Source organism: Anolis carolinensis, chromosome 6, assembly GCF_035594765.1.
Source record: "Anolis carolinensis isolate JA03-04 chromosome 6, rAnoCar3.1.pri, whole genome shotgun sequence".
NCBI lineage: Eukaryota > Metazoa > Chordata > Lepidosauria > Squamata > Dactyloidae > Anolis > Anolis carolinensis.
In genome coordinates, this window is record NC_085846.1 from 49,433,036 (window position 1) to 49,446,926 (window position 13,891).

General features: G+C 39.3%; 1 protein-coding gene across 5 annotated transcripts in view; it reads left to right on the forward strand.

Moving 5' to 3' along the window:
• grb10 (growth factor receptor bound protein 10) overlaps nucleotides 1-13,891 on the forward strand; it is a 119,853-nt gene that overhangs the window by 51,714 nt on the left and 54,248 nt on the right. For 4 of the 5 annotated variants that reach the window (XM_062957534.1, XM_008112941.3, XM_008112942.3 and 1 more), the window contains 2 exons: nucleotides 10,688-10,898; nucleotides 12,744-12,885. In XM_062957534.1, the coding sequence (XP_062813604.1) occupies nucleotides 10,688-10,898; nucleotides 12,744-12,885 (353 nt within the window). Of the gene's footprint in view, nucleotides 1-8,040; nucleotides 8,168-10,687; nucleotides 10,899-12,743; nucleotides 12,886-13,891 lie in introns of all 5 variants that reach the window. The other variant, XM_008112943.2, reaches the window with a different exon arrangement.

Here is a 13,891-nt window from a genome sequence, read left to right on the forward strand (position 1 = left end):
TTTTTTATGTAGAAGACAGAAATGTTGCACAACAAAAATGTTATCCAAAAGTTGGCAATGTTGCACAAAAATAGTCATACAGTTTTGTTGGGTGCCATTGCTGTTTTCTGTACAATATTTTGCTATGTAACTGCTGTTTATTACATAAATAACAGCAATCTTTCACAAAACATACGCATGGCTGCCTGGAAACAATTCTTTCCATAATTAAAGCTGCACGGTTCTCAGGAGAATCTGGAAAGCTTCTGGAAAACTGCAGTTTTCTTGGCAAGCTGAACATCTTTCTGGGGAAAATCGTGCCAGTTTCCTTCCATTGCAGGGGGATCCCCAAGTCTCTTGGGTATGGAGTGAACAACTGTGATTGCTTTTTATATAGGTTGGGACTTGGAGAATCCTCCTTTTATTTTGGAAATTCATTTGGGAAAAATGAAATATTGGCATGCTGCTGTAGGGTTCACGAAGATGAAGCCTTGTGGCCATGTGTGCTTTACAGAGTTCATGTCCCCCCTCCTTCGGTTTAGATTAAAGACATCCTACACTAAGAGCGTAGAAAAGCCAAATTCTGTAAATGACAGGATTATTATTAGCACTGGCTATTGTCAAAACAGCTGTCAGATGATACCACAAAGACTTCTATTCGTGAGCTGATTAAAATATATAGTTGTTTAATCTTGTAATATGTCATAAGGTCCTTTCAAGAATGGCCAGTTTAAGGTATTTGATATTGCCCTGGAAAGTTAAAATGCTAATGCTGCTGGTTGGAGCATCATGTTAGGTAGAAGGGGGCCTGTTTATTTTATGTGGAAAATGAAAAGAAAATGCTTGTGGCTAATGGCATATGGAAGTTGAAAAGGTTTATTATTCATCTGAACATGAGCATGTTATCCTGAAATTTTGGGTGACATTATAAGATAATGTTATAGACTCTATTTCTTGAATATTATAGTGTGAGTTCCAGCTCATGTCCCAATCTATCTGAAAATGTTTGTATCTATGTTTGTATGTGGAAAGCATATTTAGAGATCCCTGTGACTCCCACTGATGATGGATCTGGACCAAACCTGCCCCCCCCCCCCCATGACCACTGGCGGGTTTTGATGGGGATTGACTTTGGAGGATGGGAGTTGTAGTTCACCCACATCCAGAAAGCCCTGGGAACTCCACCGATAATGGATCTGGACCAAAGTTGGCATACAAACCCACCATGACCACCTTATATACTGACACGTAAAAAAAAAATCCTGGAAAGAAGTGACTGGAGTACCACAGGGTTCTGTCCTCAGCCTGGTTTTGTTTAACATCTTTATTAATGACTTAGATGAAGGGCTAGAATATCAGAGTGGCTTTCTAAGCACACGCACAGCAGAAGTCTCTCACGAGGAAGCTCTGGACAAATGACGACACTGCAGTCTTCAGTTTTCTATCAAAAGTTTACTTACGAACGGAATTCCACAAGACAATACACAGCTCTCACGCAGGCACACACGGGAAGGGACAGAGATAGGAAGTAGAGGCTATTTATCTCATCCTCTACTGTCTGATGCAATACAAGCTTAACCCTTTACACACTTGCATAGTAGGCAGCTCACAGTGTATGATGCAATCCTCAGTACACATTGCACAACCATGACTCAATTACATTTAAACAACTCTATATACAATCACTCCTACTTCAACATAGAAGGCATGATCATCAAGTTTGCAGACGACACAAAACTGGGAGGGGTAGTTAATACTCCAGAAGACAGGAGCAGAATCCAAAACGATCTTAACAGATAAGAGAGATGGGCCGAAACTAACAAAATGAAGTTCAACAGGGATAAATGCAAGATACTCCACTTAGGCAGAAAAAATGAAAATGCGAAGATACAGAATGGGGGATGCCTGGCTCGACAGCAGTATGTGTGAAAAAGATCTTGGAGTCCTCGTGGACAACAAGTTAAGCATGAGCCTACAGTGTGATGCGGTGGCAAAAAAGGCCAATGGGATTTTGACCTGCATAAATAGGAGTATAGTGTCTAGATCCAGGGAAGTCATGCTATCCCTCTATTCTGCCTTAGTCAGACCACACCTGGAATACTGTGTTCAATTTTGGGCACCGCAATTGAAGGGAGGTGTTGACAAGCTGGAATGTGTCCAGAGGAGAGCGACCAGAATGATCAAGGGTCTGGAGAACAAGCCCTATGAGGAGCGGCTTAAAGAACTGGGCATGTTTAGCCTGCAGAAGAGAAGGCTAAGAGGAGACATGGTAGCCATGTACAAATATGTGAGGGGAAGTCATAGGGAGGAGGGAGCAAGCTTGTTTTCTGCTGCCCTGCAGACTAGGACACGGAACAATGGCTTCAAACTACAGGAAAGGAGATTCCACCTGAACATCAGGAAGAACTTCCTCACTGTGAGTGCTGTTCAGCAGTGGAACTTTCTGCCCTTGAGTGTGGTTGAGGCTCGTTGTTTGGAGGCTTTTAAGCAGAGGCTAGATGGCCATCTGTTGGGGGTGCTTTGAATGTTATCTTCCTGCTTCTTGGCAGGGGGTTGGACAGGATGGCCCGTGAGGTCTCCTCCAACTCTATGATTCTATGATTCCCTACCACTTTCTCCTCCTCCTCCTCCTCCTCCTGCTGCTGCTGCTGCTGCTGCCCAAATTACTGTGAGTCAAAAACACTGGGACTGCTTTCGAAAATACCTTCAGTTCAGCTGTGAGGCTAAGGATTCTGGATTTTTTTCCCCAAAGTCCTCCAGAGGCATTGTATCAGCAGTTCCGGTAGATTAATCAAAACTGATTGTTCTTTGAACCTTTGGTGGTGTTATTGGAGGTTCAGATTGCTTTCTTGGAGCATTAGAAGAACTAGTAGATGTTGAGGCCCCTTTCCCTTTCCCTCTGGCTCCCCTGGAAGACTGCTGGCCACTGTTTGATGACCCAGAGCCATAACTAGTGCCACGACAGCCAGAAGAATGCATTTTCCACGAAGTATGGATAATATTCCAAATTTATAACTGTGGTATGTAATGAGAATGTAGGAAATAAACAAACAACTGTTTCAAATCTTCGAATTGTTATAATTTGTATATCATCCAAGTTCCGTGCGCCCTGTGTAGTGTAGGGATCCCTGCCAGGCATGGCAAGGCTCCCTGTGTGGATGGCGGCATGGGACCAAGAATCCCTCCCACCCACTCAGGCCAGGCCAACACAGTCAGCAGCTCAGTGTATGTTAGATTGGGTTAATGCCATGGGAGACGCAATCAGGGGATAGGAGTGGGGAAAGGAGGCAGTAGTTTCTCCAAGTGCCCTCAGCGGCGGGCCAGCCAGGGACCAAAAGCCCACCCAATCCAACAAAGGCAAGTCCCCTTTAGCCTACCAGCCCACCCAGCCAAAGGTTGCTGTTCTGAAAAACTATTGCAGAACAAGGCAGGTCAGAGAGAGAGAAAGAAAGAGAGAGAGAAAGCAAATGTTTGTTATTATTGTGGTTTCCAAACGTTTAGAAAGTTCTCTACAAAAGCCCAACAATAGCTCCTTTCCTTTGAAAAATATTTATTTGAAAAAATAGGAGGCAGAGGAATATCCACAGAGAGAGAGAGATATCCCACACAGGTTAAAGAAGGAATGCAAACAGAGAGGGAGGAAAAGAAAGGGGATTTGCTGGGGGTTTTTTTTGGTTAAATTCATTTACTGGTAATCTTACTATAGGCTTTGGGAGAGGAAGGGACGAAAGGAAAACACCCAAGCCCAAAAATAAGGCTCTTTGAGGCAGAGCCAACCACTCAAAGATTTTAAAATATTTTAAAAGTAAAGCAACTAGAGAGAAATAATCAAAGATCCCCAAAGCCCCCATGCACGCTCCGGTGCCAAGCGGGTTGTGGCGCAACCAACACGCCCTTGCAATCTTCCAGACCCTTCCTCCCCTTCCCCTTAAAATAAAATAAAAATAAAAAGATTTAAATTAAAAGATGCCAACCAGGCAGCGAAACAAAGAAAGCAGGCTGCAAGGTTAGCAGGCACCAGGCAGCACTCAGGCTACAGCAGGCTCACGCCGCTGCCGGCGAGAGCAACAACCACCCCCCACACCCAGCAGCTCCAAAGTATGCGCTCGCACTGAGCTCTTTGGGGGCGTTCACCCCATTAAATAGGCTGAGTTTGGGTGACAATGTCAAAATGTTTAGGCCCTCTGATCAGACCACCAGGAAATGTTTGCAGGGACACTCTGAGAGCGCCACGTGGAACGAACGGCAGCCATGCAAACGGTCTTGTGTTGCTTTTGCTTTTGTGTCACTGCTTCCCCCATGTAGGGAGGCTTCTGCTGTATCGTGCAATACAAATGAACGGTATGGTACAGAAGGATGGATGAAACATATGAGACAAATACCAAGCCCAACCCTATGTACTACTATTTATTAGCGGTAGTCATTGTTTTTGTATTTTATGAATTATCCATTAGAAAACATTCACATAAAAGAATATATCTGCTTCCTTCTTGTGATCCTCTTGGTCACTTTCTAAAAATTCATCCAGTGCGGAGGTCATTATTTCACATAGATTTTGACTAGGGTTCTTCTCTACCCCTCTAAAACATGGGCAGTTTTTTTTCTCTCTCTCTCACTTCCATTAAAACCAAAGAATCATGGTCTGCTCCTTGGATTTTTTCAAATTTGTCTGTAATTTGTTCCAATTTTCTGTTCAATCTTGCAAATTTTGAACTTGAGTTTCATCCCTTAAGACATTTGTGCTAATCAGTCTTTCACTTTATTTCTGATTTTACCTCTATATCCATTCTTTTCATCTGATATCCCAAAGATTGAATTTCTTTCTAGAAATTCATATCAACAGCTTTTGGTGGCACTTTGGTTGTTGATATTCTTCTCCTTTATCTTTCTTTATCTTTATTTTTTAATTTAAATTAATATACTTTTTTCCGCACTGTTCCCTTTCCCTATAATTAATTGGATGTCTTTCCCCACCCCAATGGTCAAGAAATGCTTGCTCTTTGTCCTTTTGCCCCAAAGCACTTTATAACTATATTACTGCACTTTAATTCAAATGGCCTCTCCATGCTATCCCCCACAAACTTGGTGATCCATCTTATTTTAAATGTTATTTGTTTTATGTTTTAAATGTGTTTTATGGTTAATGTATTGTTTTGCATAATGTTGATTTTACTGTATTTTTATTCATTGTAATCTGTTTTATTGTGGTATTTAGTTCATTGTTTTCAGGCCTTTGCCCCGTGTTAGCTGTCCCGAGTCCCAGCCAGGAGATGGAGGCGGGATAGAAAAATAAAGTTACTTACTTACTTACTTACTTCCTCTGTCACTGTCCCTTTCTTTTACTCTCTCTTAAGCCAGGATATTGTTTCTTGCTCTGCTCACCCTTTCTCAAATTCATCTCTGATTTCTTTCTCATGTAGAAGTTAAATCTTCTACTAAATGTGTGCCTTTTCCCAAACAAATTATAATTCAAGATCAGTATGTGTGTGTGTGTGTATGTGTATGAAAAATAAAACTTTGAAAAATAGAACAACAAAAAGTTTAGATAACGAATAGTGTTGTGCATATATATGGAATCGCTGTTCATTTTGTTAAGTTTCATTTGTTTTGTATCAGTTTTGTATTTGTCCCCTATTCCGAAAATGAGGTGCCTATACGAATAGAATTTTCATCTGGCTTACACAAAAAAACCCAGAAATGTTTAGACCATTGGCTGCAGTGGGAGGGCTTCCGAGGTTCATCCCCCCCCCACTCGGTTTTTGGGCTAGAGGGGTGAAAATCGCCACATACAGAGGGCATTTCGACCCCTTTTAGCCCACCAACTTTTAAAACGGTTGGGTCTTCCCCAGAGTACTATTGTTATTATTAATATTATTATTATTAATACTCATTGGCACATATCAGCTGTCATGGGGAAGCTGACCTCTCTCAGACCCAGCTTAGGGTCCCAGAGAAATTATTGTTATTAATATTATTATTAACACCCATTGATACACATTGGATGTCATGGGGAAGCAGACCTCTCTCAGACCCAGCTTAGGGTCTCAGAGAAATTATTGTTATTAATATTAATATTATTATTAACACCCATTGATACACATCAGATGTCATGGGGAAGCAGACCTCTCTCAGACTCAACTTAGCGTTCCAGAATAACTATTGTTATTAATATTAATATTATTATTAACATCCATTGGTACACATCAGCTGTAATGGGAAAGCAGCCCTCTGTCAGTACCTGCTTACTGTTACGCAGCCCCCCAAAGGAAAATGAAAGCAAGCATGATGACTGTGCAGCTTTCTCTTTCGTGTCTCCTTTAGGTTTCATCCGAAAATAGTATTTTTCATTTAGTGATCCGAATGGACGATACTAAACGAATAGACGAATAAAACGGATGAAACAGATGAAACAAATATCACACACATCACTAATAATGAATTCTAAAAATAAAAATAAATGCTGCACCACAAAAAAGAAATTGTAATAATGCTGCAAAATTGTCAAGATATGTTGTAGATCAAATCTAAGGTACTAATACTACATGAAAAAAAAAAACCAAAAAGGGGGGAAAGCACATAAACATATACAAACCAAGAATATCAAAATATTGTATAGCAGTAACAATTTAAAATATATTTGATAGGGATAAGAATTATAGTCAGGTATGCATGCGGTGAAGGGACTAATTCAGGCTCATCACATGAATTAGGGTCGGTAGGGCCCTGAAACAAGACAAAATCCCTTTCGTGAGCAAATGTATTGGGATGGGTGTGCGCACATACGAAAAATATGCCAAAAATATTCTAAACATCACCTTTAAAACAGCTCTTTATGCAGATCTGTCACGTGCATTTAGATTCAGGTTGTATTAAAACGACAGGATGTGTCCCTGTAATGTGTGAATTTTTTTGTGTCAGGAGCGACTTGAGAAACTGCAGATCACTTCTGGTGTGCGAGAATTGGCCGTCTGCAAGGACGTTGCCCAGGGGATGCCTTTGATGTTTCTACCATTCTTTAGGGAGGCTTCTCTCATGTCCCCGCATGGAACTGGAGCTGATAGAGGGAGCTCATCTGCTCTCTCCCTGGGTTTGATTCGAACCGGCAACTTTCAGGTCAGCAACCCGACCTTCAAGTCATGTGTGAAATAACAACAGAGAATTTCGACAGGGAGAAATGTAAGGTACTACACTTAGGTAGAGAAAGTGAAATACAGAGATTCAGGGTGAGGTGAGATGGGTTGCCACTATCCTTGATACCTTCCATACGAGTCTTTCAGAGGTTAGATTATGATTCATGGAGCAGATTCTTTCCCCTGGAAAAAGGGAGTATTTTAAAATGAGCCGCTTGAGCTCCAAAAAACATGTCTAAAGCATGGGGAACATGCAAAGTGGCACAGTTGGGTGCAAAACAAGATAACACAGAACTGCTAGCTATTCCCATGAGCCAAGTCATGTTCAATATTTAGACAGAACCCCCTTCCCACTTTCTTAATATATGTGAAACTGTGGATTAAACTGAAGAGACCTTCAATTTAATGACATGTTTTGTCCCCCTGATTTATGGAATTTATACGTTGAAGGGGAGGAAAAGGGTTAGAGAGGAAGACTTTGTTTTTTAATCAAACAATCTTAAAGGGAGGGTGGGCAGAAGAAGAGGCTTTAAATTGATTAAAAGAGGACTAGTTTTATATAAAATAAATAAGATTTTCTTGTTGTGAAACAAATTTGTTTGTTTTGGTAATGAAGAGATAAGCTAAAGGCACTTATGATACTTTATGGTGACTGAGTGGACTAAACTGTTGCACTTTGCAACTTTCATGCTGAATTACCACCACCTTGTAGAATTTTGAAAAATGGAAAAAAATGCAGCTAATGTATTTTGTTCATGGTGGTATATTACCATCTAGTGGACAATTAAAGGGATTGCAGTTAGAAGACATTGAAATACTGCCACCTGGCGGACTCTCAGAAAACCCCCCTGAAATAAATAGGAAATGATAATTATTTGATTGAAGAAATAAGAGCTGCTGGGCCAACGTTGTATAATGACATTTATGACAGAAAGAAGAAGACCACCCATAGATTCACCTGCTTCAGAAATGTCTCAGAAAGTTGAAGTAGCTCAGACAAGAGAAAACACTCCTGGAAAAATGATGAAGAACTGAAGCGATAAATCAGATAAAATCAGGTGAGAGATCAAAGAGGTTTGAGTCAATTGATTAATTAAGGGATGGAGTGAAGCAGATTAATGAGAGAATTCAAACTTTGGAATCAAAGATTTGGGGATATGAATTGGAAAAGCACTTGGATAGTTGGTCACTATTAGAATTGAGAGGAATTGGTTTAGATCAATTCTAGAGGATCCAAAGGAAGATATCAAGCTTTTTTTGCAGAGAATATTAGAAAGATGAAATTTAAAATCAAATAAGCTAGAATGATAGAATCATAGAGGTGGAAGAAACCACAGGGACCATCCAATCCAACTGCCCTGCATGAATATCCAATTAAAGCATTCCCAATAGATCTCGCCTCTGTTTTAAAACCTCCAAAGAAGGAGACTCCATTATACTCAGAGGCAGTGTCTTCCACTGTTGAGCAGCTCTTACTATCAGGAAATTCTCCATAATGTTTAGGTAGAATCTCTTTTCCTTGTACTTTGAATCCATTACTCTGTATCCTAGGGCACATGTACACTGACCATTTAATATAGTTTGAAGGCAGCTTGACGGTGTGGTGTTTGTATAATACATGCTGCAAATGTGTACTGCAGTGCGCTTTAAGCCATTTAAACTGAGATAACCAAAGTTGGGGAATATTCTGAAATAGAGTTCTTAATGCATATCAGTGTGTTTTAGTATAAACCACATTGCATGGTGAAAGCAATTAAGGTGATCTACAACTGCAAATTACAGGGGAGGCTGTTAAAAAAACCCTATGTTTTCTATAGCTATCAAGCTGCGGATACTGAGGATTCTTGAACCAGTTTGAGGTTCAATATATAACCACTATTCAGGCCTTGAGTCAGTTTCAGAACGTCCAGTATAATCATCCATACACCAAAATGGCTTCCTGTTCTGTCGGTTTCAGGGTAGATGTGCTTGTCACTACAGCAGAAAAAAATAAGTTTACTCCATCTTCAATAAACATTTTTAAACATTGTGTTTTTCAGGCTAAACATATTTAGCTCCTTAAACTGCTCCTCATTGCACTTGACTTCCAGATCTTTTACCATTTTGATAGCCTTTCTTTGGACTTGCTCCAGCTTGCCAATATTCTTCTTGCGTTGTGTGCACTTTAAACTCAACAGAAAGCATAGTACCACAGGAATGAAATTGATTGTTTTATTACTTGGTGCTAAAGACAATGACTTGACACCGAGTAGTGCCTTATTGTAGAAAAGGATAATGTATTTGAAAAGAAAAATAATAATAAAATGAGTATATACATATCCTGCACTTTTAAATAAACAGCAAGAAAGAGTTCTGCAGTACTTCCTGCTCCTGTGAACTTGGGATGATTCCCGCTGCTTTCATTGGCCATTTGCTGTTTGAACAGTAATAAGGAATTAACTTGGGCTTGAACTATGAAGTGGGAGCCAAGATCTTAGCTGAAAAATTAGTTCTACTTGCACTTCTGAATGAAAATGTAGTGTTAAGTACACAGCTCTTCTACTGAGGCGGGTGCTCCATTTTGCAGTTACCTTACCAGTTTCTCAAATAACTTCTTGATTTTTAAAGCATTTTAAACAGAGTCTTGTGCAGGTGTCAAAGTGTTATCTCCCTTCCTCAGTATCAAAATAATGCATTTTTCTGGAAGTGTACAGAATCAGGTCTCAGGGAAGTGATCCAATTTAACCAGAAAAAGAAAAAAATGAGAAAGTAGTCATCATCCCAGGTGGTAGGAGAGGCTGATTGTTTGTTGGGTCGTCTTCATATCTATCCCCATAGCTGACATTCTCATGATTGTAGATAAAGTAATTTTTAGCTCTTAAGACAAAGAGGACTAGCTCAGTTTGAAAGAATACAACCAATGCTCAAGTCAGAGTGCAGACTGGTTCTTTCTGAACCATAGATTTTCTTGGCTTGGTCTTCAGAAAGCCCAGTTACTTTTAAGAGAGTGTAAACTTAGGAAGAAACCATGTTTAAATAATTGTAGTACAGTAGAGTCTTACTTATCCAACATTCTATATTATCTAACACAGTCTGCCTTTTAGTAGTCAATGTTTTGTAGTCAATATTTTCAATACATTGCGATGTTTTGGTGCCAAATTCGTAAGTACAGTAATTACTACATAACATTACCATGTATTGAACTGCTTTTTCTGTCAGTTTGTTGTAAAATATGATGTTTTGGTGCTTAATTTGTAAAATCATAACATAATTTGATGTTTAATAGGCTTTTCCTTAATCCCTCCTTATTATCCAACATTTTCGCTTATCCAACATTCTGCCGGCCCGTTTATGTTGGATAAGTGAGACTCTACTGTATTAAACCAATTTTCCTCAGGATGGTGCTTTCCAGATTTTTTTGGCTACAGCTAACATAATTATGATTTCACATTACATAAGGAATAGTTTAATATGTATTTCATCTCTCTGAGCAATCCTATTTTCCATGCAGTATCTTAAAAATATGCAAATAATATCAATTTTCACACATTTTCTATTTTGCTTATGTTCCGTATATATATCTTTTTGCATCCTTTCAGATGATGATGTGGACTTGGAAGCTTTAGTTAACGACATGAACTCTTCATTTGAAAGTCTGTACTCCACCTATAGTATGCATTCAGAAAGCACACCACTCATTCAGAATGGCCAGCTTAATCGGAGCCAGCTGCCAGGAGCAAATTCACTGGATCTTGTGTCCCCAAGACCGAGAGTACAGAGATCTCAGCCAGTACGCATCATGGCAGTCAGGTATGGAAGCAGTAAAGCCATGACCTATAACCCTTCTCCTCAATAAATAAGGGGCTAGATCATGTTGAAAACTGAGTGTGTCGCAAAAAAAACATAGTGATGACTTCCATATCAGTGGGGCAATGAATCCATTCTTGGTTTTAATTTGAGCCTTAGTTATCCAAGATCTTCAATCCGTTCTGTCAATTGAGCTCAGTACATTGGATAACTCCTTTAATGTTGGGATTAAAACTCTGAACAAAGTTTCATCTAATTCACCATCTTGCTACACACAGTAACAATCCAGGTATCTCTTGGAAGTTCTTAGAAAAGGCATGGTAGAGGACAGAGGGATGAGGCGACTTATGCCAATAGACAACTTTTAGTCTTCTGTTGATTTGGCATTGGGGGTCATTGACATCCCAGTTGGAGAATTGCCTTTCTCAGTTGAAGGTTCCTCAGGAAGGCAAGGTTAGAGGTATGAATAGTATTTTAAATGGGTTGGTATGTTTGATTATGGTTGAAATCCTAAGTACAATTGTTTGAGTGTGGCACTTGTTTGTTTCTCAGTGCTGGAAGCAGGTAGTGTGTGTAAATAGTAGGGTAAAAACAAAGACAGGGCAAAACCAACAGCATTATCTTTAATGGAAAATGGATTAAATGCTGTACAGGCAGTCCCTGAGTTACAAACATCTGACTTACAAGCAACTCATGGTTAAGAATGGGGGTGAGACAACAAGAAGTGAGAGAAATCTGCCCCTCAGAAGGGAAATTCACTCCTGAAAGAGTTATCATGGGGAAAAGGTGTCTCCACTGAAGCATTATCACTACTCCTTGTTTCCATAACAAGCCATTTTTTTCAAAATCCCATGATCACAGGGACAGAAAATGAGGTGAAATCTTCTGAACAGGGGCACGGAAAGCAAAACAAACATCACAGAGGTGTTAACCCTTCCCTATGCTATCCAAAGGTGTCCTGGAGTTACACTTAAAATGTACCTGTTCCAACTTGTAAACAAATTCAACTAAAGAACAAACCTACATAATCTATTTTGTTTGTATCTTGGAGACATTGCCAAATATCTACATGCATTGGCCAAATATATGTCTCCTCGGTCTATTCTTTGAGTTGCCTCCTGATGTAGTCCATTCAAATTGAATTATTTATATCTAATTATTTATATCTAATTCCAGCTAGTGTGATGTAGTGGTTTGTAGGTTGAATTAGGTCTCTGGAATTCAAATTCCCATTCGGCCTTGGAAACCAACCAAGTCAAGTCACTCTTTCTCAGTCTCAAAGGAAGGTAGTGCAACTCCCTTCTCAGGATAAATACTGTCAAGAAATCGTCATGATAGGCTCTACTTACAGTCACCATAAGTTAAAAACAACCTGAAGGCACACAACAATTTGCAAAGGTATTCTGCAATGAGTGGGCCATCTAGATGCCTTGACTTGTCAGATGTATACTGAATAAATTATCAAAATGCTTTGGATTTTGTTGTATATTCTCATAGAAATTTGAGCATCTGGTATCTTATCTGATCATGATGTATATGGTAAGCTACTGAGCCGCATAGCTCATTGTTTCTAATCCAAGCTACCCATTCCATCTTTGAATGGAAGTCCATCTGCCAGTTTGAGCTTCAGTTTTCCTTGAGAAAATACTTTTCTGGTAGCCTAATGCCAATGAAGTGCTTCAGATCTTTTAAGCATTATTCAGGGATAGACAGCAGTCATGGTATCAAGTGCTTTCATTTCATCTCACTTGTAAGTTTCCTGGTCTGGTAGCCTTAACTATAACAGAGATTGTACCAGCGCCAGCTTTATCCAAGGCCTAATGATAAGTTTCCAACTTCGTTCTGCAGACGACTGCAAGAGGAGGAGCAACAGTTCAGAACATCCTCTTTGCCTGCCATACCAAATCCCTTTCCTGAGCTTTGCAGTCCTACACACTCACCTGTGTTGGCTCCTGGATCTCTACCTCAAAGTCAGCCTACTAATAAACAAGTGAGTAGTGTTTTCTACAATTTTTTGTGATTGATTGTTTTGCTCCTATAACTTCGATGATTTTTGGAATTTTGCAATTGATGTTTTAATCACAGGATGTGGGAAGTTAATTGTAATCTTGCTAAAATAAAATCTCTCTCCTTTGAGCAGCATAAAGACATAGAAGCAAGAGAGTTTTGACATATACTTTGAAAGTTTCTAATAGCCATGTAAGTACAGAGTATATCAAAATCCTTTTTCTATTTAATAGGAATTTATTTTTGGTGTGCGCAAACCTATAAAAATGTGGTATCCTCTGATTTTTTTTGCTTCTGCTGTAAACTGTGATTAATTGGTAACACTGAAAAGCTTAATGGAATGGGCAATAACTAAATTTATACTGCATACCTAGAATTCTTGCCTATATATAATTGAAAGTTTGTACAGTCATCAAACTAATAAAAACGTGCAGAATATCTCAATGTTATCAATTCAAAACAATAATTAGTTGTTTTCCTTTAGATTTATTTGAATCTAGAGAAAAAAAGAGAAAGAACTAGGGCGAAAATAGTTGTAAAGTATTATACCCAATTAGAAGGTGTCCTGAATAATAATGGCAGCATAAAAACCTCATTGTTTCTGAGAACAGGTAGTGACTAAAGGATACAGGGTAATTTCCCCCTCCTTTCATGTGAACACAGAAAAGTTACCTTGCTCTGAGCAAGGCATTTGGGTATTTATACACACGTACTGACTTTTCTGATTAATAGTGGCTCCCCTAGTCTGAGGCAAAATAGTTTTTGCATTGGCTGTAACTTGCTTCTGTTAAATTTGATATTTCAGAAGCTGAAGCTAGGACTCGTGTATGCAAAGGATATGCTATATTCACAAGCTGTTGACTCACTTGTTTACTTATCTTGTTGAATACTACCGCCTAATTTGACATATAATCAGGTGGTGACAAGAGAGAGGGCTTTTCAAGTGTTTGTGTTCCATCTATGGAACTTTTTCCTCAGAGAAGATTGCC